The 26,300-nt window shown below is 38.8% G+C and overlaps 5 protein-coding genes across 15 annotated transcripts; 4 read left to right on the plus strand and 1 right to left on the minus strand.

Annotated features, from left to right (window-relative positions):
- Positions 1 to 2,205: 2,205 nt before the first annotated feature.
- LOC131004410 (ycf20-like protein) lies at positions 2,206 to 8,891 on the minus strand. 8 transcript variants are annotated; one of them, XM_057931093.1, is made up of 5 exons: positions 8,721 to 8,872; positions 8,508 to 8,639; positions 7,993 to 8,152; positions 7,576 to 7,918; positions 2,206 to 2,607 (listed from the first exon to the last, which is right to left on the minus strand). In XM_057931093.1, exons 3-5 carry the CDS (start codon positions 8,145 to 8,147, stop codon positions 2,590 to 2,592), a joined length of 516 nt encoding a protein of 171 aa, XP_057787076.1. In that variant the 5' UTR covers positions 8,148 to 8,152; positions 8,508 to 8,639; positions 8,721 to 8,872; the 3' UTR covers positions 2,206 to 2,589. The 8 variants fall into 8 exon arrangements, 5 of the variants coding, with proteins under 5 accessions (XP_057787076.1, XP_057787075.1, XP_057787074.1 ...); XR_009095003.1 differs by lacking the exon at positions 2,206 to 2,607 and adding an exon at positions 6,761 to 7,256 and having other exon boundaries at positions 7,394 to 7,918; positions 8,721 to 8,891; XR_009095002.1 differs by lacking the exon at positions 2,206 to 2,607 and adding an exon at positions 6,761 to 7,256 and having other exon boundaries at positions 7,394 to 7,918; positions 8,508 to 8,587; positions 8,721 to 8,875.
- Positions 3,486 to 6,712, plus strand: LOC131004409 (ABC transporter G family member 11). The gene is made up of 7 exons (XM_057931088.1): positions 3,486 to 4,357; positions 4,435 to 4,896; positions 4,988 to 5,110; positions 5,183 to 5,311; positions 5,393 to 5,587; positions 5,660 to 5,746; positions 5,817 to 6,712. The coding sequence occupies exons 1-7, from the start codon at positions 3,941 to 3,943 to the stop codon at positions 6,549 to 6,551; spliced, it is 2,148 nt and encodes a 715-aa protein (XP_057787071.1). The 5' UTR covers positions 3,486 to 3,940; the 3' UTR covers positions 6,552 to 6,712.
- A 1,830-nt stretch (positions 8,892 to 10,721) lies between the features above and the next one.
- Positions 10,722 to 16,059, plus strand: LOC131004413 (phytochrome-associated serine/threonine-protein phosphatase-like). Of its 2 annotated transcripts, XM_057931098.1 has the most exons (11): positions 10,722 to 10,881; positions 10,957 to 11,073; positions 12,519 to 12,665; positions 12,745 to 12,812; positions 13,806 to 13,863; positions 14,587 to 14,697; positions 14,924 to 14,974; positions 15,193 to 15,336; positions 15,413 to 15,508; positions 15,598 to 15,669; positions 15,747 to 16,059. In XM_057931098.1, the coding sequence occupies exons 2-11, from the start codon at positions 10,993 to 10,995 to the stop codon at positions 15,828 to 15,830; spliced, it is 912 nt and encodes a 303-aa protein (XP_057787081.1). In that variant the 5' UTR covers positions 10,722 to 10,881; positions 10,957 to 10,992; the 3' UTR covers positions 15,831 to 16,059. The 2 variants fall into 2 exon arrangements, with proteins under 2 accessions (XP_057787081.1, XP_057787082.1); XM_057931099.1 differs by lacking the exon at positions 10,722 to 10,881 and having other exon boundaries at positions 10,888 to 11,073.
- Positions 16,060 to 16,399: 340 nt separating this feature from the next.
- On the plus strand, positions 16,400 to 19,539 carry LOC131004412 (protein FAR1-RELATED SEQUENCE 6-like). 3 transcript variants are annotated; one of them, XM_057931095.1, is made up of 3 exons: positions 16,506 to 16,732; positions 17,144 to 17,291; positions 17,419 to 19,539. In XM_057931095.1, the coding sequence occupies exon 3, from the start codon at positions 17,419 to 17,421 to the stop codon at positions 19,414 to 19,416; it is 1,998 nt and encodes a 665-aa protein (XP_057787078.1). In that variant the 5' UTR covers positions 16,506 to 16,732; positions 17,144 to 17,291; the 3' UTR covers positions 19,417 to 19,539. The 3 variants fall into 3 exon arrangements, with proteins under 3 accessions (XP_057787077.1, XP_057787080.1, XP_057787078.1); XM_057931094.1 differs by lacking the exon at positions 17,144 to 17,291 and having other exon boundaries at positions 16,400 to 16,732; XM_057931097.1 differs by lacking the exon at positions 17,144 to 17,291 and having other exon boundaries at positions 16,466 to 16,732; positions 17,442 to 19,539.
- Positions 19,540 to 21,226: 1,687 nt separating this feature from the next.
- LOC131004415 (alcohol dehydrogenase-like 6) lies at positions 21,227 to 26,268 on the plus strand. The gene is made up of 10 exons (XM_057931102.1): positions 21,227 to 21,266; positions 21,712 to 22,880; positions 23,413 to 23,459; positions 23,572 to 23,894; positions 24,158 to 24,240; positions 24,329 to 24,404; positions 24,500 to 24,561; positions 24,940 to 25,035; positions 25,123 to 25,284; positions 25,850 to 26,268. Exons 2-10 carry the CDS (start codon positions 22,707 to 22,709, stop codon positions 25,964 to 25,966), a joined length of 1,140 nt encoding a protein of 379 aa, XP_057787085.1. The 5' UTR covers positions 21,227 to 21,266; positions 21,712 to 22,706; the 3' UTR covers positions 25,967 to 26,268.
- Positions 26,269 to 26,300: the final 32 nt, after the last annotated feature.

Here is a 26,300-nt window from a genome sequence, read left to right on the forward strand (position 1 = left end):
GCATAATATTACACGAACTCCTATGTTGCTGCTCGTACTATGGCCAGAAGTGAAGATGATGATGCTCTACTTTTAGACGATGTTCATGACATTATGCGAGCAGTATATGGTGAGATGCTGACGACGGTTGTACTTCGAGTTTTAATCAAAGTTGTTGTTTCAGCCAACGTACAAATAAATTTATAACTTTGCCCAAGACAAGCGTAGTACCTAGTGGAAGCAAGGGGCGATCCCTCAGGGAATTGGTGCAACTTGTCTCTTGTCACGAACAAAAAAAAAAAGAAAATGGTGGGGTGGACTACCGTTAAGGTCACGAGACACCTCTTGGGACTAAACTCAACTTGACTCGAAATAATGAAAATAAACTGAAAACACTAAACAGAAATATCAGTAATAAAGGGCAATCTGGTCAAGACGTCGAATCTGTGGATAATCTCTTACACTCGCTCCTTGGTCAAGATATTCATTACAATATTGTGTCTACGGGTTATAACTTACCAATGGTCTGTGCCCCCATTCTCACTTGTCACGTGCACTTCCATTGTCTAAGAAAATCTATCCTTAAGTGTGTTCAAGATAAAGGACACCCTATACCATTAAATTATCTCGACCCAACCATGCAACATGACACCTCAGAGCATGCAATTAAATCGAGAAGCATTTAGCCCTAGATAGACCCAATATTGAACTTAGGCAGACTGTGATCTACTTCAACCTCTCGTGCCCGCAAATACTCTCAAGACGCACAATGATCGTATACACCCTATAACCTTGATTTATTGGTGATCTAAGTCTACTCAATTAATTAATGGTCTGTTAACTAATCAAATCGAGTTAGACACTTGGTTATAATGTTCAACACTTTGGGAACACAACATTCAATTACTTAGGCACACAATTAGACTTCACGAGTATATAAGTTCATATCCACATCATCTATACCTTGCCCATATCAATAAACTTAGCTATACATTAAGTAAATTCCAAAAACAAAATATAAAAAATAAAATAAAGTAAATTTACTAATACGGAAAAAATAGGCAAGATGCTACGCTGCCAACATAAAGCATAAACTAAATGTCTTGCCCAAACGGAACTTTAACTACTAAAATGCAGAAAAGTAAAAATTGTTTTTGGTACTCTCCCTACTCCTTTTGTCCATGCCCCGTCTAACCATACGCGCACAAAATGAACTGAGAACAGGTATTTATAATCAACCAGGTGTGGGCCGAAGGCCAACACGCAGCTAGGGCTTCAGAAGAGTCCAACTCCAGTTGGAGTGTCTAGGCTGCCCTAGATAGAGTCTTCAAGCGCGAAGACTCTTCCTTAGATGATTTCTGCCCTTGATATATGCATATCTGAAGCTTTAAACATATCCACTTCGAGCATGGGAAAATGAATATTCCCGCGCCTTATCTTCGTGCACCGGATCTGCCACGTCAGCGTCGTGCCTTGAACACCTGGTCATGATGGATCCTTCCATATTCACCTTTCCTGTTTTCATTCTACCCCTTCTTGTGCCTTCGACTACTCTCGTGGTGGATGCTGGTTTCTGAGCGTAAGTCAGGTCAGCGGTAGATAGCCTTGGCTGCAACACTCTCTCCGGAACCTGCTCCAAATGCCCAAGACTCGATAGAACTCCTCTTTTGAGCGGTACTACCTACTTGATCAACATCGTGCCCAACAGGTCAGCATAAGTGACTCTCGATCTTTAGATTGCATCCAACCTGCAGGCTTCGTTAGACTTGATCGTTGAGGCGCCTTCCCAGATCTCATCAGATTCGCCCTATCTTGCCCATTATGGCTCTACGAGGCCATGTCCAAACAAGTGTCCTCCCATACACAAAAACACACACAAATGACTCAACCTAGACACAACAAAGAAAAAAAGTACAAAACTTGGGCTCATCAGATGCCCATTGGGATTTTTCATATGTATAGATATGTTAATCGAGCGGCTCATAGCTTAACACAATATGTCGTGCAATGTTGTTCTCAAGCCGTTTTTTGGACTGAGTGTTTCCCAAATTGTTGGAAGATATTTTAAAAGACAATTTGATTGAATAAATACAATATCATTTCCCCTAAAAAAATAGTCGCATTTAACTAGTAAAATAATAATAATAATAATAATAATAATAATAATAATAATAATAATAATAATAATAATAATAATAATAATAATAATAATAATAATAATAATAATAATAATAATAATAATAATAATAATAGAATAACGCTCCTTCCCCATATGGAGTTCGGAACCCAAAGGCAATCGTTGAGACTTGAAAGCAAAGGAAGTCAAAGCCAGTAAATTACATAAGCTAAGTAATAGTTGCACCAGCAAGTCTCTTAGTTTTCCTTTAAAAGAAGTAAAACAAGGGCGGGAAGGATTCGAAAACTTTCCTTTTTGGCGATTAGCCAGGGGAAGAGGACGAACACTCCGGTCCGAACACGGGCAATGATTACCCAGGGATCTTTTATTAACCAAACCCTTCTTCGGCACCATTGCTTCTACCTTCTACCTGCGTGCGCCTGCCTTCTTTAAATGATTGGCCTCTTTCTTCTGGACAACCAACATTGTCATTCCTAATCTTGAAATTTCACCTGCGAGATAAGACCGGTGAATGACCGAACCATGTATTCTCTCTACCATGTCATATCATTGAATATTGCAATGAATTAATCAAGCTACTTAAATCAACAACTAAGCTAATATAAACTAAGATAAAATAATTAAATAAATGAAAATATAACTCATTTTGACGTCAACGGGACTTGAACTAATTTTTTTTTAGGGGAAGACTTGAACTAATAATAATAATAATAATAATTATTATTATTATTATTATTATTATTATTATTAGAAAGGGGGTAAATTAATTAATGATAAATTAATTAAAGTTGTCAAGAATGTGAGAAGTACCCATTGGAGATAATTATTAATATTATTATTAGCTTTGGTAATTGGTAGCTAGTAGGATGCATAAATATGTGTATGCGTGTCTATCTAAAGGAAAAAAGAATTGAACAAGAAAAAGGTAGTAAAACATTTATTGGGCGGGAGATGGCATTATCCGTCATCGTCAATACCATCACCTCCACCGCCATCATTCTTAGTAGTAGTAGTAGTACTAATTTTGAAAAATTATCATCGGCATATACAGTAAATTATTTTGGAATGTGTTACCATAATTGAATTAATAATCCTTTGATCGTTGGGTACTTTAATGATTCATACGGTGTGGAAAGTAGTTAACACAAAATTGACAAGTAGCTAGATGGCACGTATATGGTGTAGGCTTTGGTTTTTTAAATTCGCATATTAATTAAGAGATTAGTTTGTAAAAATTGGTCTTAGGGGGGAGGCGGTCAAAAGCTCAACATTCCAATTTCTCAACATTCAGAGCACATGCATGTGGAAAATTAGAGGTAGCTAGGCATCATCCATCCACATGTATGGTTAATGTGTTGTATAAATATATATAATGATAGTGAATAAGGCAGGCGCCTAACGATTAATTTGCCAACCTCCTACTTTAAATTGGGGCCGGTTTGCATTAAATTACCTCCACCAACATCTACCTGCACGCATTAATTCAGTTGGGATCCCAGCGCACATAACAATGGAGGAGGAGGATGAGAAAAAAGGATATCATTTTTATATTTTCACAATGAAATGAATCCATCTTTCTATTTAGTTAGCTAGCAGATCACACGAGATTAAACTCGCAGTCGTAGATGGCGATGCTGCAGATGATTGCATCATTTGCGTGATTGAATCGGACTGGAATTGTGTGAAGTAATTATCAGTCAGTGTAGCTACTAGTAGAATTTGTTGGGAGTCAAGCTCATAGCATTCGCATTCATCACACAAATTCCATTTTTTTTTTCTTTTGAGGCGCGCAGTGGTGGAGTATATATATAGATAGAGAAGTTGATGTCGAGAGCAGAGATGAAGAGCAGCTCGAGTGCGAGTGCGAGTGCGGAGGTGGTGATGGAGATAGAGGCTAACAAGCCGCAGGGGAACGGGATAGTAGTGGGAGGGCTGAGCCCGTTGAGCGAGAGCCTCTGGAAGGAGAAGACCAACACGGAGTTCGTGGGCGACGTCTCGGCCAGGCTGGCTTGGAAGGATTTGACTGTGGTGGTCACCCTCGGCAACGGAGACACCCAGAATGTCCTCGACAAACTCTCCGGCTATGCCGAGCCCGGATCCTTCACCGCCCTCATGGGCCCTTCCGGATCCGGCAAGTCTACGCTGCTCGATGCCCTCTCCGGCCGCCTCGCCGCCAACGCATTCCTCTCCGGCACTATTCTTCTCAACGGCCGCAAAGCCAACTTGTCATTTGGGACTGCCGTCAGCAACCCAACTATACCATTTCTTTCTTTCTTTACATTACTTTAGTGGAACAATATTGATGTTGTTGCGTGCAGGCATATGTGACCCAAGATGACAACTTGATCGGCACCCTCACAGTCCGTGAGACCATATCGTATTCAGCCCGGCTGCGGCTCCCGGATAGAATGGCGTGGGCGGATAAGAGAGCGCTGGTGGAGAGCACCATCATCGAGATGGGGCTTCAGGATTGCGCGGACACGGTGATAGGGAACTGGCACCTGCGCGGCGTCAGCGGCGGAGAGAGGAGAAGGGTCAGCATTGCATTGGAGATCTTGATGAGGCCACGCCTGCTTTTCCTGGATGAGCCTACCAGCGGCCTCGACAGTGCATCCGCCTTCTTCGTCACTCAGACCTTACGAGGCCTCTCCCGAGATGGACGCACCGTCATCGCCTCCATCCACCAGCCTAGCAGTGAGGTTTTCGAGCTCTTCGACCGATTATACTTGCTCTCCGGCGGTAAATCTGTCTACTTTGGCCAAGCTTCCCAAGCCTATGAGGTACCTTACCTATTTGTTGCTAACATTTTTTTTATCAACTACTCCTAGGCTAGCTACTTGATGATACCATCTCTTGATTTAATTTCTGCAGTTTTTCGCTCAAGCCGGCTTTCCTTGCCCTGCTTTGCGGAACCCATCTGACCATTTTCTCCGCTGCATCAATTCTGATTTCGACAAAGTTAAAGCCACGCTCAAAGGATCCATGAAAATGAGGGTATGTATCAAATTCTTCAAATTCCCCTGCTCCGCTCCTAAATTATTAATAATTAAATGATTTTGATTTCAGTTTGAGATGAATGATGATCCTGTTGATAGAGTAACCACGGCAGAAGCTATACGGACGCTTGTGGACTCTTACCAAAAGTCCCAGTATTGTTACTCCGCAAGAGAGAAGATTGAGGAGATGTCTAAGATTGTGAGTCATTTACAATATAAATGTACAACTACTGAAATTGATCATCTCATCTCACTTTAATTAATCAATGCTTGGTAACAGAAAGGAACCGTGCTAGATTCTGGAGGGAGTCAGGCGAGTTTCTTGATGCAGGCTTTCACCTTAACTATACGCTCATTTGTTAACATGTCGAGGGACTTTGGATATTACTGGCTGAGGCTTGTCATCTACCTCGTCGTCACTGTCTGCATCGGAACCATTTACATGAATGTAGGAACCAGCTACAGCGCCATCCTGGTAATCATCAATACCTTTCTATATATATCATGATTTTAGGAATGGATTTCTTATATAGTTTGTATGCTGCAGGCAAGGGGTGCCTGCGCGTCTTTCGTGTTTGGGTTCGTCACCTTCATGTCGATTGGTGGATTTCCTTCATTCGTGGAAGATATGAAGGTAGAGGATATGATATGATGATGGTGGTGTATAATTGGGGCATGGCTTATGAATAAATGTATTATCTCAGGTGTTCCAAAGGGAAAGGCTTAATGGGCACTACGGCGTGGGAGCCTTTGTGATCAGCAACACCCTGTCTGCAATGCCGTTTCTGATACTCATCTGTTTCCTCTCCGGCACCGTGTGCTACTTCATGGTGCGACTCCACCCCGGGGTCACGCATTACATCTTCTTCGTGCTGTGTCTTTACGCGAGTGTGACTGTGGTGGAGAGCCTGATGATGGCCATAGCCAGTGTCGTCCCCAACTTCCTCATGGGTATCATCATCGGAGCTGGAATCCAGGGGATATTCATGCTCGTCTCCGGCTACTTCCGCCTCCCCAACGACATCCCAAAGCCCTTCTGGCGCTACCCCATGTCCTACATAAGTTTCCACTTCTGGGCTCTGCAGGGCCAGTACCAGAATGATCTCAAAGGCTTGATCTTCGACAACCAGACCCCCGATCTCCCAAAGATCCCCGGGGAATACATCCTAGAAAATGTTTTCCAGATTGATATGCATCGATCAAAATGGGTGGATCTCAGCGTTCTCCTCAGCATGATCATCATCTACCGCATCATCTTCTTCATAATGATCAAAGTTAACGAGGATGTCACTCCCTGGGTTCGCGGCTACATTGCAAGACGAAGAATCCAACACAAAGGAGCAAACCAGAGCACCATGGTGACTCCATTTGGTCTCACGCAGTCCCCTTCGCTCAGGAATTACGTCCAGCCACGGGGTTCTGCCACAGCCAAGAGGTAGAACCACAGAGCCATTTCCCACTGCTGCAGTATATTACCACTGCTCAAATGTCGACTAGCTGATTCTTACTTTTCTCACTGTCAGACAACTAGTATTTACTATGCAACCTAGCTACACTTTTCAAGTCTTCATTTTATCTTCATATATATTTATTTAGCTCATCCACAGCTTCAGCTTTATCCTTCTTATTGTGTAAATAAACTGGACAATGGACAAATGGCTTCCTTCTCATAAAGAGCAAATGTAATACAGAGGAATTGCAAATTACATCACCTAGGACTTGCAACACCACAAACTTGTTTATAGTTTCTACGTAAACCATCATCACGACACGAAAATGAGCCTCCATTTCCAGTCATCGTCTGCTTTTCTTGTTTCACCTAACCATTACCGAATGAACCAGAGAAGTACAACAATATGGTTTCTGCTGTAATTTCCTATCCATTTACAAACAAGTTGCTCATTCGGTAGGCCAAGTACCTAACAACAAAATAAATAAATATCACTATCGTTCTTTCTCTATAACATCTACGTATCCCCCCGACAGAGTTGAGACACGAAAATGAGCCTCCATTTCAAGTCGCCATCTGCTTTTCTTGTTTCGCCTAACCATTACCGAATGAACCAGAGAAGCACAACAACATGATTTCTGCTGTAATTTCATATCCATTTACAAACAAGTTGCTCGTTCGGTAGACCAAGTACCTAACAACAAAATAAATGAATATCATTATCGTTCTCTCTGTAATATCTACTTATCCCCCGACAGAGTTGAGAAGAGTCAAAATGTCAAACTAAACAATGTTAAGGAGAATGTAGGCAAGTAGCAAACAGAAGCAAACCTGAAGGTCATCCTCCACCCCTCAGCATTGCTTTTCTAATTCCTTGATGTTAGGTTTAGGATACATAGTTCCAGTTAGACCAAATCTAGGCTAGCCATCACCTTTCAAGCCTAATACTTGAATGAATCCAGAAATAAGCCAAGAGAAAGTCCAGCCTTCCAATAATTGGATATGATGATTACCTTCTTTATGTTATCGACCAAAGGAAGAGAGGCCTTGTACATAAGAGCTCCAATACCCTCTACTACAGCAACAGTCAAAGCAGCTGACAGCACGTCCCAGTCCCCAGTTTGTCCTATCACAGTGGCAAAAGCAGTGGCACAATAGAAGCCCACCAAGAAAGAGAAGAGTTTGACAGGCAGGTTTTTCGTTAGCTCTCTTAGTCGTGCAGTTAGCTTGAACTGAAACACTTGGATGGTCCTAATAAGTCTAGTCCCCCCACTCGACTCATTTGAAGAAGAAGAAGACGATGATGAATTTAGCCGATTATCATCAGCTGCGCTTCTGAGAGACCAGCCCAGCTTCCTATACAATTGCATCACGTTTCAGCAGCTGGCATTCACATATGCATAACAACACTTGAAAAAAGACACACTCACTTGTATCGCGTTGCAGTGAAAGGCCGAGATAATGTCAAGTGAATTGGTACAAACTTGGGACATGAAAGAGCAGCAAGCAACCTTGATTTGGAATCTCTAGGTACAAGGAGGAGCTTCAGACTTGTTAAGTAAAAGGCCATATTTGCTCCCACCATGAAACCTGCAATCCAACAATCACATTAAGGACACCGCTTCATACTATATACTTTAACTAACACATTTAGGAGGCATTTACTTTTTATGATTGTTAACATATATGATTACGTATTTTTATCCTCATTACTAGAATTTCTCCCATCCCACCCTTTCAAGTAAAATTAGCTTAAATGACAGTAGAAATTATAAGTTTCAATCCATCTTAGTAAATCCTCAAAAGTAAACGCCTTAGACGCATATAATCCCATTTCTAAAAATCTCTAATCAACTGAATTCAATCCATCCCTAAATTGAATATTTTTTTTTTCTAGGAAAGATTCAACTTTTAATTTAAAAACATGAGGAGTGAAAGAGCTCGCCTTTAGTAGAGAGAGCTGAAACCGGACCACCACCTCTGTTTGTCTAGAGTCTCGCTTCTTCACCGGAAATATGTCGGCATCTTAATGGAAGGAGTAAAAGCTTCATTGATTATGGTCAGAAGGAAGCAGTAACTACACGGCCGATCAATAAAAATGAAAATAATGAACCAGTGCAAGAAAAGCCATAAATTGTAGTGAGAGAAGAAAGCTTACTTTCACAACCCCGGTGGTCAGCCATGGTTTCTGATTTAGTGATTTTGATTTTGGACCCGTTATTATTTGCGGCTGGATTAAACATAACCCAAACTCCACTGACCAAGGATAGCTGTAGGCCCTTTTCTTCTATGCGATTTCCTCCGTCACTGAAAAATGATGCGTTTTTTTTTTTTTAATGATATTTAAGGAGTTAGTATTTAATAAATAAATAAAAGAGTGAATTTTGAAAATAGTCACTTTTATATAGTAAAAATAAATTTTACCCACTAATATAAAAACTTTAAAAAATACCCACATTTACCATTTTATCCTTGCATATAAATTTTTTACAAATACCCACGAATTCACAACCAGTGAATTCACAACCAAAATTTATTTTGGTTGTGAATTCAAGCTTTAAAACTCGAATTCACAACTGAATAACAAGTATTGATTGTGAATTTAAGTTTTAAAGTTTGAATTCACAACTATAAATAGTATTAGTTGTGAATTCGCGTGAATTCACAACCAACACTATTTCTAGTTATGAATTCACAACCAATAAAACTTGAATTCACAACAAATATTATTTCTAATTGTGAATTCACAACCAACGATGATAATTTAGTTGTGAATTCATAAATTTGATTGTGAATTCAAGAACATTTGTACAAAATTGCGTGATTTTCATCAATTTCTTCATTACTTGTAAATTTTTTTTTTATTAAAATCAAACTGAATTCATTTTTTCCTCAAATAATCTAAATAATCTCCTAATTAACTTCCGTGTTGAAATCAACGTAAAATAATATCAAATATAATTGAAAAAAAAAATAGATATACTCTGTTTCAAATTATATTGAATCGCATTGTTTCCTTCGCAGCGAATCAGTTCTCGTCCTCGAAATGAAACAACGAGAAAGCTTCTCGAAGGCTATACACTCTGTGGACACCACTTTCTTCTTAGAAATCAAAGAGTACGATAGAATAATTGGCAAGGATTGAGAAATTGGGGTTTCTATCCACATCGCGTAGGGGGGGGAGAGAGAGAGAGAGAGAGAGAGAGAGATACGACGTGTATGTGTGTGCGATTTTCAGAGAGGAAAGGGTGGGAATAGGGCGGCGGTGGCCCAGTGAAACTAGCGGCAGCGGCATCGGACCTTCGTTGGTCCAAGGTGGCGGCGACATAATAGACCATGAGAGAGGGAAGATCGCAGATCTGTGATGAGAGAGAGAGAGAGAGAGAGAGAGAGCGAGAGGAGAGAGAGAGGGCAGCAGTGGCCCAGCGAAACCAGCAACGGCGGCATCGGACCTTCGCCGATCCAAGGCGGCGGCTGCAGAACAGATCGATCGAGAGCGAGAGGAGAGACGACTGGCGAGCGGTGGCCGGAAAGTCGAGGGCGACGGCGGAGATCTAATCGCCGGAAGAGAGAAAGAAAGGGGGGAGAGAGAGAGAGGCGTTTTTTAGAGAGAGAGAAAGTGATAGGGATTAAGAGTGGGTATTTTTTTTATTTTAATCTTAAGGGTAATTTAGTCATTTAACACAAAAAGTGGGTATTTTTTAAAAAAATTATTTGAGTGGGTAAAATTTATTTTTGCTATATAAAAGTGGGTACTCTTATATATTAACACTAAAGAAAAATAATAATTTTAATTCTTTTAAAAAGAAAAACGATTTTAGTTTTTGAGACAGCTCGAAAAGAAATACTAGTATGATTCAACTTTGTTAATATTTTTTCTAGGAAAATTATTTACCTTAGTATATATATAAACAATTATTTTTTTAAGGATGGCGCCATTGTACTTTGTAGCTTCATTTTTTTTTTTTTTTCGAAATTGGTAAGTTTTCAATTTCACAGTTAAATGTTTTGAATTATAAATTCAGGACCACTTGTGTTGTAAATGAAAAATGATATCAGCGAGGGTTGTTGCAAAACATTATATTAAAAAATTGATTTTTTAAAACGCGAAAAAGAAAAAGATCTAGTTTGCAAATTGTTGTAGTAATTCGTAATTTCGTATTAGTAATATATTAAGAAGAAAAATAAGAAAAAGAGGGCGTCTGCATCTTTGAAATTGAAATTGAAGCATCAGCATCACATTTACATTGAGTTGTAGCTCCAAATCAAAATATCTCCCTCCCCCGGCCTCCATCGCCGCTCCCTTCCTTCCATCTGTGGTACCTATACACGCCCTTTAACAATTTTATACGTGTATTTTGTCGTTGCTCCTGATTCACTGTAATTCCTTCCAGAGTCAAGATTCAATCAATTTCTATCTTGAAAAGGGGATGGATTTGGAGCAGTGGATAGCTAAGGTGAAAGAGGGCCAGCACTTGTCGGAAGACGAGCTTCAGCTTCTATGCGAATACGTAACTTCTTCTTTCTGCACTTTTTATTTTTTATTTTATTTATTGGTTCTTCTTTAATTTTGACTTATGCATTTCAATGTCCTACGAATTCGTGAATCCCTTTCCCAAAGGACGGAAAGCATTGAAACAAGAGTTTCGTTGATGTTGAGACTTAAATCTTGGGCATTTTCTGGTGCTTAGGGTTTTGCCTTGATCGTTTGGTTCTTGGGTTTTAGGGGTAACTCTTTCAACAAAGTATTAGGGTTCTTGAAGATTTTTGTGGGATGGGGTTCTCTTTAGCAGGCTGCTGCTCCAGTTTTACTCGAGAAGAGGTTCTTGCGCCTAAACCACTCACTTCATTCTCTTTAGTTTTCTTGTACCTGAGAGTCGATCACTGACAACTGATGATGTTTTGCACTATGTCTATTCTGAAGAATCATTATTTGGTAGAAGAGTTGAGCAATTGTAAGTTTTCAGTTTGGGAATTTTGTTCTTTGACTTCAAAAAGATTCGTGAGAACTCTGCCTCTGCAAGCTGATATTTAATCTTATTCTCCTTTATTTATATTCAGCGCTTTGTATCATTATTTGAATTCTTGACTCATCCCAGTGCTGATTATCCCTTCAAGTTTCTTATTTTACACCTTTTCTTTCTCGGTTTTATGTTAATGCCTTAATGGGAGTCATTAAAAACATAGACATAGCACATAGCATCCTACTGCTGCGTCTATAAATAAATGCCCATCAGGTTCTATGGATAGTGAACAATACATTAGATAAATCAGGGTTGCTTGATTGTGCTTTTCTTTTCTTTTTCAGTATCCAGTTTAACATCTGTTGTGAATGTGCTTTTTCTTCAGAAGGGATCCAGAAACTTCATCGTTTCCATGACACAACTTTAGTGATGGAATATATTATGAGCGTTATCTCTTATGACATATGAAAGGCCTTGCAATTCTTGCTCTATAAAGTAATATACTTGATATAATATAGCTAAAATGTACTTTGTGGTTATTCTTTCTGTCAGGAAAAGGGTTATGATTTAAGCATTTTGAGCTGTTATAAGATCTTATGATGGTGGGCTGCTAATTTACCCTATAATATGTGACATACACACTGCTCCATCATGGCAGTGAATGATTAAACTGGGGCATCACGCTTGTACTAGTGGCTGAAGGCAAACTTATTGGAGTTTTGATTCATTGTTTAGCTTAGATTCTTGTCTTTTCATTTTAATTTAGTTGTTTCATGAGCTTCTGGGTAGACCCTTGCCGAGTCCTTCCAAGCGATATTGTCATAAATTCCACTAACCTTTAATGCTTGGATTGCCCTTGTAGTTCTTTGATCACATTGCTTTAGTTACCCGGACTTCTAACTTGTTCAAGCACTATCTCTCTCTCGCTGCATGTACATCTGTTTTTCATTTATAGTTTATTTCTAAATTTGTTCTGGTCCTGCCTTATTCAGGTGAAGGAAATTTTGATTGAGGAGTCAAATGTTCAGCCTGTCAACAGTCCGGTCACAGTTTGTGGTGATATCCACGGACAGTTTCACGATCTAATGAAGCTTTTCCAGACTGGTGGTCATGTACCAGAAACAAATTACATATTTATGGTAAGTAGTTTGAGGTGTTTTCCTACTTGACTACTTCTTCTTGTTTTGTGTTTGTCCTAATTGTACTTTTGGCTGACAGGGGGACTTTGTTGATCGAGGTTACAATAGTCTTGAAGTTTTCACCATCCTTTTGCTTCTCAAAGCAAGGTGTGTATAATTCAGTTCAGGGGTATTTATCTGCTAAAGTTGGTATGTGTCATTATTTATTAGTGGATAGGTCCCACGAGGTTACGCCATCAACAATATGTTTCTGAAGCTGATCTTTGATCTTTTGTTTAATTGCTATCATCCTTTGAAGTTAATAATGGACTACAAATGTTGACTTTTCAAAAATTCTCTGCTTGCTACAAATATTATGTTTTCTCATAATAAGAAACTTAAACTGCAGCTCTTGTTGTTTTAAGAGGGTGTTTGGTTGATCTTATAAGCTCTTTAAAACAACTTATAAGTTGTTTTAAAGAGCTTATAAGTCCCTTCAAAATGTTTGGCAAAATAAGCTCTTAAACAGCTTATAAGTTGTAAAAATAAGCTCCCAAAAAAAATAAGTTCCTCTACCCCAACTTATCTTTTCATAACCTTATATGCAACAATCATTTTACAAATATTATTCATCCATAGTTTGTTATTTTCATCATATACCCTTTCAAGTTCACCTCTCTTCAATTTTCTCTCTCTAATAAAGAGTTTCTCTCTCTAACACAAAATTTTCTCTCTAGCTTATAAGCTCAATTATCCAAACACTTTCACAACTTATAAGTTCTTGAGAAACTACATCTTATAAGTTGTTAGAGCTTATAAGCTCTTTGAAATAAGCATAGACAAAACACCCTCTAACTTAATCCAAAAAACCAATCTCCACCAGTTAAGCCTTAGTTCACAGACTTCTATACAGAATGATAAAATTCTATATATGGCACTTCATTCTCCTTAAGAATCATCTATTCTCAATCTCAAAACTTTCTACCTTATTTTTGGTGTTTGAAAATACTTGTTAATAACATAATTACTGGTCTTTCTAGGAGTAAGTGGATTTCAGTTTGTGGGTTAATGAGCACTTGATACTTGATAGCTGGAGTATATTAGACTGTTTCTTGTTCCTCCTTGTGGTTATTTATTGATGTCACTTACATTTGCTTTCAGATACCCTGCTAACATTACTCTGCTACGTGGAAACCATGAAAGCAGGCAGCTAACGCAGGTATTTTCATTAAAACTTTTATATTTTTATGGCCATAATAATTGCTGAAAAACAGTAAATCAGTTCTTTACTTCTTTTATGATTTGCACTGGTACATACACTTAGATAAATTACTTCACGCAGTTAACTAATTGTATGTAAGAATCATCTAACAGGGCTTTCTTAGATAAGGCTTTAATGAATCCGAAATTGACTTACACAATTTTCAGTTATTTACAATTATGTAGATAATTGAACTCACATCATGTTCTCCTTTTATATGTCCTCTTTTCTTACAGTAATCATCTGAAATGGTAGAAGTGGATCAGCCACTACATTTTATGTACCAAATTATGCCTTGTATGCATTGGGTACCTTGTCACCCCACTAAAGCTCTTAACTCTTTGTATGCTTGTTGATCCTTGTAATGTTTCTTAAGATCTTGTTTAACTCGGTAGTCGTCAGTTATTAGTATTACTTTTTCTATGAGAAACTTTACCTAGATCGCTTGAGGGAAATCGTGTAAAACCTGACTGGGCTGGCTTGTGCTGCATTGCATTTGCTTTTTTATTTCAATTTGATAATCTTAGGCATGTATATGCCTGTAATATGACAAGATTACCAACATATACTATGTCGATACTTGTTTAATTACCAGTTCAAAAGGCAACTGCGCAATTGTCGTCACTGCTAGTTTGGTACTTCCTGATTACTGATGAATATCCGTGTTCTTGTCCTTGGTAGGTTTATGGATTCTATGATGAATGTCAACGGAAGTATGGGAACGCTAATGCTTGGCGTTATTGCACTGATGTTTTTGACTATCTTACCCTATCAGCAATTATTGATGGCACGGTATGCATTCTTTAATCAGAAATATGAATTAAGTGGAATCAAAAACCTCATGCTGTAAATAGTTAAATTGGTATTTTTTCTAATATTAGGCCTCGCTGACCAAGTCTTTAGCTATTTTAATTCCCTGGAGGGGAACAAGAAGAACTTATCCCTGTTGGTAGATCCCACTTTTACTAATTTCTAATATCATTATGCCACTGATTCGCTGACTTTTTTTGAATCCCAGGTACTTTGTGTACATGGTGGCCTATCTCCAGATATTAGAACTATTGACCAGGTTAGGTCATTTTCATAATGGTGTTTTTAGTTGGAGGGCATGTCCTATGTGATGTAATAATAATTGATGAGTGTTAATGTTCTTATTGACTTATTGTACATTTTATTGGTCCTCAAACTTGTTGTATTTGCAATTTCTCTATGTTTGTTTCTGTTTCTACGAGTCTGGTGCTTGTATATAAAGGCTTATTGGCTTTCTCCATTTTGTCTGGTAAGCAGATTCGAGTTATAGAACGTAACTGTGAGATCCCACATGAAGGGCCCTTCTGTGACTTAATGTGGAGTGATCCTGAAGATATTGAGACATGGGCAGTGAGTCCTCGAGGAGCAGGCTGGCTTTTTGGATCAAGGGTTACATCTGAGGTGAGTCGACATGTCTTGGGATTATGAGATTAGGTTGATGGTGGTGCAAGCTAAAATGCTGGATTTTGTTTTGCAGTTCAATCATATCAACAAACTTGACCTAGTTTGCCGTGCCCACCAACTTGTTCAAGAAGGTCTAAAGTATATGTTTCAAGATAAAGGACTTGTGACAGTGAGTTGCTTATTCTATAAGAAGTGCTGTGATGATAGATTGAGACAGTTGTATTATTTGGATTGATGGTTGCATTTTGGACAATGCAGGTGTGGTCTGCACCAAATTATTGTTACCGCTGTGGAAATGTAGCATCGATACTGAGCTTCAATGAGAATATGGTAAGTGTGTGTGTGTGTGTGTGTTATTGATGGTTTTTCCAAGATGAAATTCTGATTTCCACCATTGCATGGATTAGGAGAGAGAGGTGAAGTTCTTTACAGAAACGGAGGAGAACAACCAGATGCGAGGACCAAGAAGTGGAGTACCTTATTTTCTTTAACTTGGATTTGGTATTAATTCTTTTTTGTTGGATAAGTGAAATGTAGTTTGGATGAAGATATATAAGCGGTGTTAGAAGGTGCAAACCTTATATACTTTTTTGGCATGTATTCCATTTCCAGATAGCTTATGTTTCTTGCCCTTTTTTCTTTTTACCTTGATTTTTTGTTAAAGACCTCATTCATATCTTACAATTGTTTTCCTTAATATCATCCTTTGCATCTGCATAATATAGCACTGGTGTTTTTATTTTATTTTTTCCTAGAAGCAAAGAACACGCAATTTATTAGTGTGGGTGAAATCGATTTTATCTATCACGTATCAGCAAACAATCATCCATCATCACAGCTACTACAAATATACAAGGCTGTTCCAACCGTTTCAATCCCACTAAACATGACTTGCTTAGATAAACTAATTATGTTCATTTTCATTTATTAAATAAATAACGATTTTTATTCTTAAATAATAATCTCAAGTCAAGGCTTTTATCAATTTTGATATTAAGACTTTAATCATTTTTTTTCTAATAATTAAATTTGAAACTTATAAATTTCATTTTTCTAATATAAATTTACTGAATCCAAATCGTAGATTTCCATTTAATTTGATTTTCCTTCCAAATACCCGTAGATGAATTACAATATACAGTTGAGAGGCAAAATAAGAAGGGGTGTGAAAATTTGAAAAAAAGAAAAAAAAAAAAAAGGGGGGGGGGGGGGTGTGAATAGTAGCAGGCTGCCACCGGTGATTAAAGCCTTATCCATTTTGTCTCAGCTAGGGTTTCTGCAGCCGGAGAAAGAAGGATGATATATTTTCTGCATTGCAATTCGTGAAAATTGGGCGGGGAAACAAGATTTTACAAGAGCTTATGATGACGATCATCCATATCACGTAGATTCAGTAAGCTCACTTCTTCCCTTTCACACCTCGTTTGCTTAATTACCGATTCACCTCATGTTTTCTTTGTCGCTGGCTCTTCAAGATAACCACTTGAATCGGGGAGCTGAAAAATCGCGTACACTGAAACTTTTTGTCACTCATTATTTCCATCCGTTTATCTTTTACCCTACAAGATCATTGTTTTGTGGAACCTGCCTCTTTTTAATTTGATTTCCCTTCCATCACTAGAAACTAAAGGTGCTGTTTTCTCGTTTGAGAATCCCTTTTACTGAATGTAGGAGAGAACTAGCAAATTTGAGGGTTTCCACATAGTTGCTTACCTCCCATTGCCTGGAAGCTCTCCTCTTTATCATGCCATAACTCTCTTCTTTGTCAACCAAGGTGCACTAATTTACTTCAATTGTGCACCAGCTACCGTTTTTAGGTGTGACGTATGCCTTGCAGTTGATTACATACTGCATCACACCTTCTCAAAAGGGATGTTAGTTCCAGAAAATTGAAACATTTTGATTTGGAAGTTGAGTGCAAGACAAAATATTAGGGTGCTTGGAACTGCCTGGTGTGTCCTGATAAACGTTTCCATTGTACTTTGAATTTCTTCTAATGCTATTGAAATTGTTTTCATCAGTTTTACTGCTACTCTTTCTTTTCTTCCCCATTGTTAATGAGCTCAATTTTGTAACTAGATGGAGCTAGTGTCTCTTAACAGTGAGCCAGTGTTCGGGGAAGGCGATGAATATGAAGATGGAGACTGTTCAATTGTGGGACACTGTGACAAACCCCATTCAATGCAGTTGGAAAAAGAATTTCTTCTGCCTATGGTCGGACTGGAGTTTGAGTCTTTTGATGAAGCATACGATTTCTACAATGTTTATGCTAAGGGACAAGGATTTGGGATTAGAGTTAGTAATTCATGGTTCCGGTCAAAAAGAAGAGAGAGGTATAGAGCAAAACTCAGCTGCAGCAGTGCTGGTTTCAAAAAAAAAAGTGAAGCAAACAATCCAAGGCCAGAAACAAGAACGGGATGTCCTGCAATGGTAATCATCAAGCTTGTGGATGCTCGAAATTGGAGAATAGTTGAGGTTGAGCTTGTTCACAACCATCCAGTGAGCCCAGAAATTAAGCGTTTCTATAAATCTCACAAAAAGATGATCGTTGCTGCCAAGAAAGCGCTGCAGTCAGAACCTGTAAGAGAAGTACACACTATTAAGTTATACCGGACTACAGTAGTGGATGCTTTGTGTAAGATAGATAAGAGAAATGAAAGAAACATCATTGGTCATTCAAAGCATCTAACCCTCAAAGAAGGGGATGCACTTGCAGCATATAACTACTTTTGTCGTATGAAGCTCACAAATCCGAACTTTTTTTATTTGATGGACCTTGATGATGAGGGGCACTTGAAAAATCTGTTCTGGGCTGATGCCAGGTCCAGGATTGCATATAATTACTTCTCTGACACCATCATGATTGATACAACAAGCTTGACGAACAAGTATGAGATACCTTTGATTTCCTTTGTGGGAATAAACCACCATGGACAATCTGTTCTATTGGGATGCGGCATTCTTGGAGATGAATCAGTGGAGTATTTTGTTTGGATGTTTAGGACATGGCTGACTTGTATGCTGGGACGACATCCGCAAGTTATTGTTACTGATCAGTCCAAACCCTTGCACATAGCAGTTTCTGAGGTTTTTCCACAGGCTTGTCATTGTTATTGTTTGTCTTATATAATGCTTCGTGTTCCTGAGAAACTGGGTGGACTAAATGGGTTTGAAGTGATCAAGAGGCGATTCAATAAAGCAGTTTTTGATTCCCTGACAATATCTGAGTTTGAAACTTTCTGGGGGGAGATGACTAGTCATCACAACCTCAGGGAGAATAAATGGCTACATGTATTGTATGAAGATCGTCAAAGGTGGGCACCGGTATACCTAAAAGACACTTCTTTCTTCGGTATGCTCCCAATCAGTGAGGGGGAGGGCTCTACTGCATTTTTTGATGGGTATGTGCACAAGCACACATGCTTAAAGGAGTTCCTTGACAAGTATGATCTGGCTCTACAAAGAAAATATTTGAAAGAAGCAATGGAAGATTTTGAATCCAGGAGTTTAGACTCTGAACTGAAAACAAAATTGAATTTTGAGTTGCAGCTGTCGAAGGTTTACACGAAGGAAATGTTTAAAAAATGTCAAATTGAAGTTGAGGGCATGTATTCTTGCTTCAACATAAAGCAAGTAGCTGCGAATGGCCCAATACTGACTTTTGTTGTCAAAGAGCGACGGGAAGGTGAAGGAAACGAGAAGGAGGTCAGACATTATGAAGTGCTGTACGAGACAACACAGGTTGAAGTGCGCTGCATTTGTGGTTTTTTCAATTTCAAAGGCTATTTGTGCAGGCATGCATTAAGTGTCCTTAATCATAATGGTGTAGAAGAAATACCATCTCAATACATTCTACATCGTTGGAATAAAGATTGCAAGCGTAAGTTTCTCTTAAATAGTAACATTAGTGATGCTGATGAGGAAAGTTCTTCGCAGTGGCATGAAAATCTATTCAGGCGCTCCCTTCAAGTTGTTGAGGAGGGAGCACAATCTGAACAACATTATGAAGCTATAATGCAAGAACTCAACTCTTTGGTGACTGAAGTTAGTCTAATGGACAAGATTATATGTGACTGAACGTCTATATGTTTTGTGTTATTTCCTAATCTTACTTGAATTTATACTATTCCCTTGTTGGTTATTGATGAATGTAAAATGTTTCCAACCTCAAAGTGAATATGACAAGTGTTTTGAGATGTAGATGAGCTGTGGCGGATGCGCTCTGTATATTGTTTTTCTGCTTCAAATTGAGATTTAGCTTTTTTTCACGGTGGAGAAAAATCTGCAGATTTTACATTTCATCATACTATTGTTGAGAGGAATAGAGCACATACAATTACACTGTGGCGGTGACTGAAATTGTTGGTGTTCAATGTGCTGGTGTATTGTATCCTATTGTCGGAATGAGTTAAGCTCTACTCATTTTAAAATGACTGTAAAATCCTATTTGACCAAATATTTGGATTACCTAGTTATTTTATTGGCAAAGTCTTCTAAATTTTTTATTTCAGCTACCTAAGTCATTGTCTTTTACTCCCTTCCTCTCATCCTTGCTTATTTTCTTTTTTAAAATATTTTAAATACATAAATTAATACTTCCACCAACCTACTTTGGTTGTCTCTTATTTTTTTTTATGGAATATTTTAATGTATAATTCATTTTCTAAATTTAAATTACATTAAAATTTTCTTTTACATATAAATTACTCCTTCCTTCTCGATAATGAAGTCTCCTTTCTTTTGGACACGAGTATTTAGGAGAGTTAAAGTAGATGTAAAAGTAGTAGGAACCACATAATTAGTGTTTTAATTAATGTTATTTTATTTCTTAATTAACACCCACACACACATACGCTCAATTGCAGAGGAGAGAGCAGCCGCCTCCTCCGGCAACTCCGTCGGCTCCCTCCCTCTGAAATCCGGTGGCCGCAGCGGTTAGCAAGGCCAACCACCATCGCATGCCCAAAGCCGCCAATCGCCTCCCCCTTTCTCCTAACCTTCCTCTCTCTAAATCACACTGAAACCCTAAATCCCTAAATTTGCCCCTCAAGCTTCGATTTCCGGCGTCCGCACCGCCGTTCCCTAGCTCCCCCCTCTCTCTTCCCATTGTTCGGCCGGACAACAGCAACTAATACCACCGCCGTTGCTGCCTTGACTCCCGACTCTCACCTCTCTCCCTCGATTGATGCTCACACAACAACACCAACAGCACAACACAACAACACCTCTCTCCGCAAACCGCCGCTGCTGTGTTCGATTTCCGGCAAGGCAGCAGGAGTTCCACCTTCGTCGCTTCCCCTCGGCTAGAGAGAGAGAGAGCAGAGGGTGCGGATGAAATTGGGTAGTTGAGATGGAGAGGGCGATGAGGCCGGCGGATAGCCGTGAGTGTCGCCGACGGCGGAGGAGGGAGGCGCGGTGGAGGCGCCGGAGAAGAGATTCGCAGAGGAGAGAGAGGGGGGAGGTGGTAGAGAGAGAGAGCCGAGTAGTGTGAGGTAGATGGGGGGATTAAAAGGAAATCATGTTTAATTAGAAATTAGTTTCCCTTAAAATTTACCCAAAAAGAAAAGGGGACTAGTTACATGGGAGAGCTGAAAAATGAATAGGGGACTTGAATATTGGGACGGAGGGAGTATATTTTTCAAACAATATTAATGGTATTTTTAATAGGATAAATTATCGCAAAATACATAAAGTTTGGACGAATCACACGACCTTTGAAATTTAAAATTTGAAATTTGGAATACAACAAGTTTTAAATTTTCTGATATTCGCCCGATTTAAAAAATTTCCCTAAATTTTATAAAAAGAAGTTGCAACTACGTCTACAACCTAACACAAAAAGCTCGTAACTCATATATATAATGGCATTTAATGAGTATTTTTACTTATCCATCGCCATCTTCAGCTTGTTGTCTCCAATGCACTGTGTAAGTAAGGTCATTGCCTAGAACCACCTGATCATGCTCTCCATCTTGCACGTTAACAAATCATTCCTTATGTGGACTCATGTGGAAACTACACCATGAATCAAGCATCCATTCATCAACAATTGGACAATCCATGACATTCAAGATCTCAACACTTTGAATTTGCTCTACCAGATTAGCCTCGTCACTCTTTTGCCACTAATTTGCTTGCTTCTTCTTCCATGATAAACAATTATTCTTTAAATGTCTAGGTTTCTAGAAGTAATGGCAGCTCCTAGTCTCATTTTCTCCATGATCCTTACCCTTTCTCTTGAGATGATTTTTTGAAGTCATTTCCTTATTTCTTGAATTTTCCCTTTTCAAACTTTGATTTTACAGTCAAATTCTCTCATGTTAGATTTTCTTGTTTGGTTGAATTACTCTTACGCAGTTGTTTTGTCTCTAGAGCCGACTGGACCTCTTGAAGAGAGATAGTCTTTTCTTTGCCAAATAGTGTGGCATCTTTTAGATGCTCGAAATACTTAGGTACGGAATTCAACAATATGATGGCCTTATCTTCATCATTAAGCTTTACTTCGATATTGATTTAGAGTTTTATTGAGTTCTTCAATTTGATCCTAAAGGAATAATTTAGAATATAACAATTCTGTTTGATGTATAACAAATTGGTGTGGGATTTCTTCATGTATCTTCCAGATTGCTGGAGCAGTTGTCTCCTTCGAGACTTCCCTTAATACCTTGTCACCGAGACCAAGTATAAGTGCATTATGAACCCTTTCCATCAAATTGATTTTATCTCCTCCGGCAGACAACTTTTCCCTTGAAGCGCAGCAAAGAGACCTTGCTGCATTAGCATGGCCGCCATAGACCCAAGTCATTCTTGCCCGTGAATTTCTCAGCTTGAAAACTTTGTCTTCAATCTATCCCGCCGATATCACTGTCCGTTCACACGGCACCAAGAATGAACCCACCCAAACGAGAAGGAAGCTATATCTCCTACCTCAAACCTCTCTTTTCTTAATTTGTTTTCACTCTTCTCTCTCGCATCGCACACAGGAATGTGAGCTTAGAATATATCAGAAGAACAATAGCTGCTGCCCGAGGTCAACTCTGCGTAATTTTACATGCAAGTCCCTGAGTTTTATACATATTTTATAGACACCCCTCACAACCTATCTAATTAATACTTTACTTACAGAAATCTCAATTGGAGTTGGGAGAAGTTGTGATCTGGATGAATTTATATTTTGTCAAATCCAAAGTCGAAATTTGAGGTATAACTGTAAACGAAAGGAACTACTAATTTATTTACTTTTTAAAATTCTTTCACTCACCTACCTCTGAATCTCTTTCCCACCAAACTATGGCCTTAACCACCCCTCACTGCCCACCTACCCTCCATTTTGTGTGTGTGAGCAATAGGAATTGCTGAGAGCAGAGATGTCATCAAGTTCAAAGAGTGTGATTAGATGCAAAGCTGCGGTGGCGTGGGCGGCGGGAGAGCCGCTGGTCATAGAGGAGGTGGAACTGAGCCCGCCTCAGCCACTCGAGATCCGCATCAAAGTCGTCTGCACTTCGCTTTGCCGCAGCGACCTCACCGCTTGGCTCTCGCAGGTGCACGCCAACTCACATCCTCTCTTTTGCTACTTCGCTAACTTCATTTTCTTCTAGCCGGCTCATCGAATTCGTTTAGTAATACTATTGGAATGTGCTCCGATTCTTTTGCTGAATTCAGTCAATTGGTTGAGTTGATATCATATATGTCAACTTTTCGGCAACAAATTGGGCTGATAAAGGGGATCCTTTTCTAAGTTGCTGCTGCTTTAGTTCTATAAATTTTGTTCCCTGATTATCATAGTTGCTGCTCCATTTCTTTTTTACTCTCTCCAGCTTCCTGTTACTACCTCATTAAGGTACCTCATTCACTATTTTAAGCAGGATTCTCCTGAAAGTAGTCAAATGCATCTTTTTCAGTTTATTAACTCCAAAAGTATGAATATAAAAGAAATCCTTTCCCTTATTCTCTTTCTGCGCATCCTTATCGTTTTCATTCTTTGTGTTTGATGTCTATTTCTGCTGTTGTGCACATTTCAAGGGTACAGCTACTTCCACACATTTTAAGACATGCATCCTACTGTTTTTGCAGGCACAACCTCAAATATATCCTCGGATATTTGGCCATGAAGCATCAGGGTGACTTCTCTATGTCCTTATTACTCCTTGCATCTTGCTGAATGTGACTCTATCTTTACTGCAACTCGCAATGGGAAAGAAACATGGTTAACACATAGGTGCAAATTTATAGGATTGTCGAGAGTGTGGGTCAAGGAGTTACTGAATTTGAAGTGGGGGACCATGTACTTACCTTATTCACTGGAGAATGTATGAGATGCAGACCTTGTGCCTCAGGAAAAAGCAATATCTGCCACACGCTTGGCTTGGAACGCCAAGGCTTAATGCACAGCGACAAGAAAACACGCTTCTCATTAAAGGGAAAGCCTGTATATCACTACTGTGCTGTTTCGAGCTTTAGTGAGTATACAGTTGTGCACTCTGGATGTGCTGTGAAGATTAGCCCAATCGCACCATTAGATAAAATATGCCTTCTAAGTTGTGGAGTCGCTGCAGGTACTTATCTTACTTTTTTTCCATAGATATGAATCATATGATGTGAACTTAAATTTCAAGCATTATCTCAGCCTTACAGTTATAAGCATTCCCTTATTTGTTGGTGTTATTCTTGGCTAGGGCACGTGGGATCTGTTTGTTCCATACTGGAACATAATTGTTATGTAATGTTTGCTAGTTCAAATTATAGAACTTGAGATACTTTTACTGTACATTTTCTGCATTTGAAATATAATAAAGCTACCTGAATTTCCCACCATTAGGTTTAGGTGCAGCTTGGAAGGTTGCAAATATCTCAGAAGGATCAACAGTCGTTGTTTTTGGCCTTGGAACTGTTGGTCTTTCTGTGAGTAGCAGATTTCATATTCCACCATCATGCTATAAACCTTATTTTTCTGAGTGACATCTCTATCTTGCTTCTCCACTCCACATAGGTTGCACAAGGTGCAAAACTGAGAGGAGCATCTAGAATAATTGGTATTGACACAAATCCAGAGAAGAGTGAAAGAGGTGCTGAATATTTATACTTCGATGTTCATGAGCTACAAAGAATAAGCATAATGGAAGATTTACTGAATTGCAATCTTGTTTTGCTGATCATACAGCTAAGGCTTTTGGAGTAACTGACTTTCTGAACCCAAATGACCACGATCAACCTATCCAACAGGTTTTGCATTTCCATTTTCATTTAGCAGGAATTGTTAACTACACTATTTCATGTTGTGTATAGATTAGCCAATAGCAACCAGAAAACTATAGCAGCTGAGGCAATGCGATGCACATGGTTATTACGAATTGTGCTTTACTTATATAGTTGTCTGACTAACTTGTTCTGATAGGGGTTCCAGTGAATTGATGCCATCCTTTTGCTCTGAAATAGTGCTGAGACCTTAGTTTCTACCTGTTTTGCTATCAATATAATATTACAATAGCTTACTTCCAGGAAATAATCCTAAAAATTATTTTCTGATCAGATCTTATGCAAGGCTTTAGGATAATTATTTTCAAATATGAGCAATTATGTATATGCTGAATTCCTTTTCAGGTTATTAGCAGTATTACAGATGGTGGTGCAGACTATGCATTTGAGTGCGTGGGAGACACTGGAATGATTACTACTGCTTTACAGTCATGTTGCGCTGTAAATTCTAAACTTCAATTGTTCATATTATTTGGTTCACTTGTTTGAGGAGGAGAATAAAATTCCAGCTATATATTGTGGGTACAGGGATGGGGTTTGACTGTGACCCTTGGTGTGCCCAAAGAGAAACCAGAGGTATCAGCTCACTATGGGCTATTTCTCTCTGGAAGAACGCTAACTGGATCACTTTTTGGTGGATGGAAACCAAAATCTGATCTTCCTTCACTTGTTGACATGTACCTGAGGAAGGTAGCAGCATCATACACTCTTGAACATCTGCATCTATTATATTACTGGGACAAGTGTTGTGTGATGTATTATTATACTGCTTGTAGAATGTCCATCCTCTAAATTCATCGTGTCACTTTCCTTGATATATGAAATCACGCTTGTCTAGTAAGTTTTGAGATAAAGAAGACCACACGCAAAAAAAGTTAGCCCCCTTATGCTGAAGAATCCTAGTACCTCTACATCAAACCAGTTCCTGGAGGTGCAGATCTGCAGTATATTATTTGTGTGCTATCTCCTTTAGGTTGAAATTGGGACAAAAGAAACGAATCAGTTCTTAGGAATTTCACTGCTTCTTTATAGCACCTGGCTAGTAATTCTAATTTGCATTGTTTCGAAGTTGTCATATTACCTCTCGGACTTCACATTAACAGTGACCTGATTTTAATTATTTTTACTTGAAAAGTTTGTATTTGTTGTAAACTTGTGATGGAGACAATGATTCAATTCAGATATGTCGATCCGGAAATTGATATTGGAACATTGTATTGATGTAGTTGACATCGCTACAATTTTTGTGCTGCAGGAAATTGAGATTGACAGCTATATAACGCACAATCTGATGTTTGAAGATATAAACGAGGCGTTTGAGTTGATGAGAGAAGGAAAATGCTTGCGCTGTGTCATCCACATGCCAAAGTAGAGTTTTCTGATGCAACCAACAGACTGATCAAGTTACTAGTTAAGACCATTTTGAGCTCATCGCATTATTATGTTGGAACAACAATACAGGTTTGGGTGCTTTTGTATTTAATGGTTCCCTCTTGAAAGGCATTTAAATTTCAAACGCTATTGGTTTGTTTTACTTAGCTGTCTGGCTTCTAAATTATCAATACATTAGTTGGAAATGCTGTAGCCTGTTAATTGTTAATGGACGATATGATGATACATATTGTAATTGTTTGGGTTCAAATATTGATCAACTATATTTGTAGATTCGGCAAAGATATGTGTCAAGAGTTACTCTCTTTCATACA

Source organism: Salvia miltiorrhiza, unplaced genomic scaffold (assembly GCF_028751815.1).
Source record: "Salvia miltiorrhiza cultivar Shanhuang (shh) unplaced genomic scaffold, IMPLAD_Smil_shh original_scaffold_392, whole genome shotgun sequence".
NCBI classification, from domain to species: Eukaryota; Viridiplantae; Streptophyta; class Magnoliopsida; order Lamiales; family Lamiaceae; genus Salvia; species Salvia miltiorrhiza.

Coding starts and splice junctions, on each gene's coding strand:
- LOC131004409 (XM_057931088.1), top strand. CDS start 3,941: ATGTCGAGAGCAGAGATGAAGAGCAGCTCGAGTGCGAGTGCGAGTGCG. Junction 5,111..5,182: donor AAGGATCCATGAAAATGAGG/GTATGTATCAAA, acceptor TTTTGATTTCAG/TTTGAGATGAATGATGATCC. Junction 5,588..5,659: donor CCAGCTACAGCGCCATCCTG/GTAATCATCAAT, acceptor TGTATGCTGCAG/GCAAGGGGTGCCTGCGCGTC.
- LOC131004410 (XM_057931089.1), bottom strand. CDS start 8,147: ATGGTGGGAGCAAATATGGCCTTTTACTTAACAAGTCTGAAGCTCCTC. Junction 7,919..7,992: donor TTCACTGCAACGCGATACAA/GTGAGTGTGTCT, acceptor GCAATTGTATAG/GAAGCTGGGCTGGTCTCTCA.
- LOC131004413 (XM_057931098.1), top strand. CDS start 10,993: ATGGATTTGGAGCAGTGGATAGCTAAGGTGAAAGAGGGCCAGCACTTG. Junction 12,813..13,805: donor CTTTTGCTTCTCAAAGCAAG/GTGTGTATAATT, acceptor ATTTGCTTTCAG/ATACCCTGCTAACATTACTC. Junction 13,864..14,586: donor AAAGCAGGCAGCTAACGCAG/GTATTTTCATTA, acceptor TGTCCTTGGTAG/GTTTATGGATTCTATGATGA.
- LOC131004412 (XM_057931094.1), top strand. CDS start 17,419: ATGGAGCTAGTGTCTCTTAACAGTGAGCCAGTGTTCGGGGAAGGCGAT.
- LOC131004415 (XM_057931102.1), top strand. CDS start 22,707: ATGTCATCAAGTTCAAAGAGTGTGATTAGATGCAAAGCTGCGGTGGCG. Junction 23,895..24,157: donor AAGTTGTGGAGTCGCTGCAG/GTACTTATCTTA, acceptor TCCCACCATTAG/GTTTAGGTGCAGCTTGGAAG. Junction 25,036..25,122: donor CTTTACAGTCATGTTGCGCT/GTAAATTCTAAA, acceptor TTGTGGGTACAG/GGATGGGGTTTGACTGTGAC.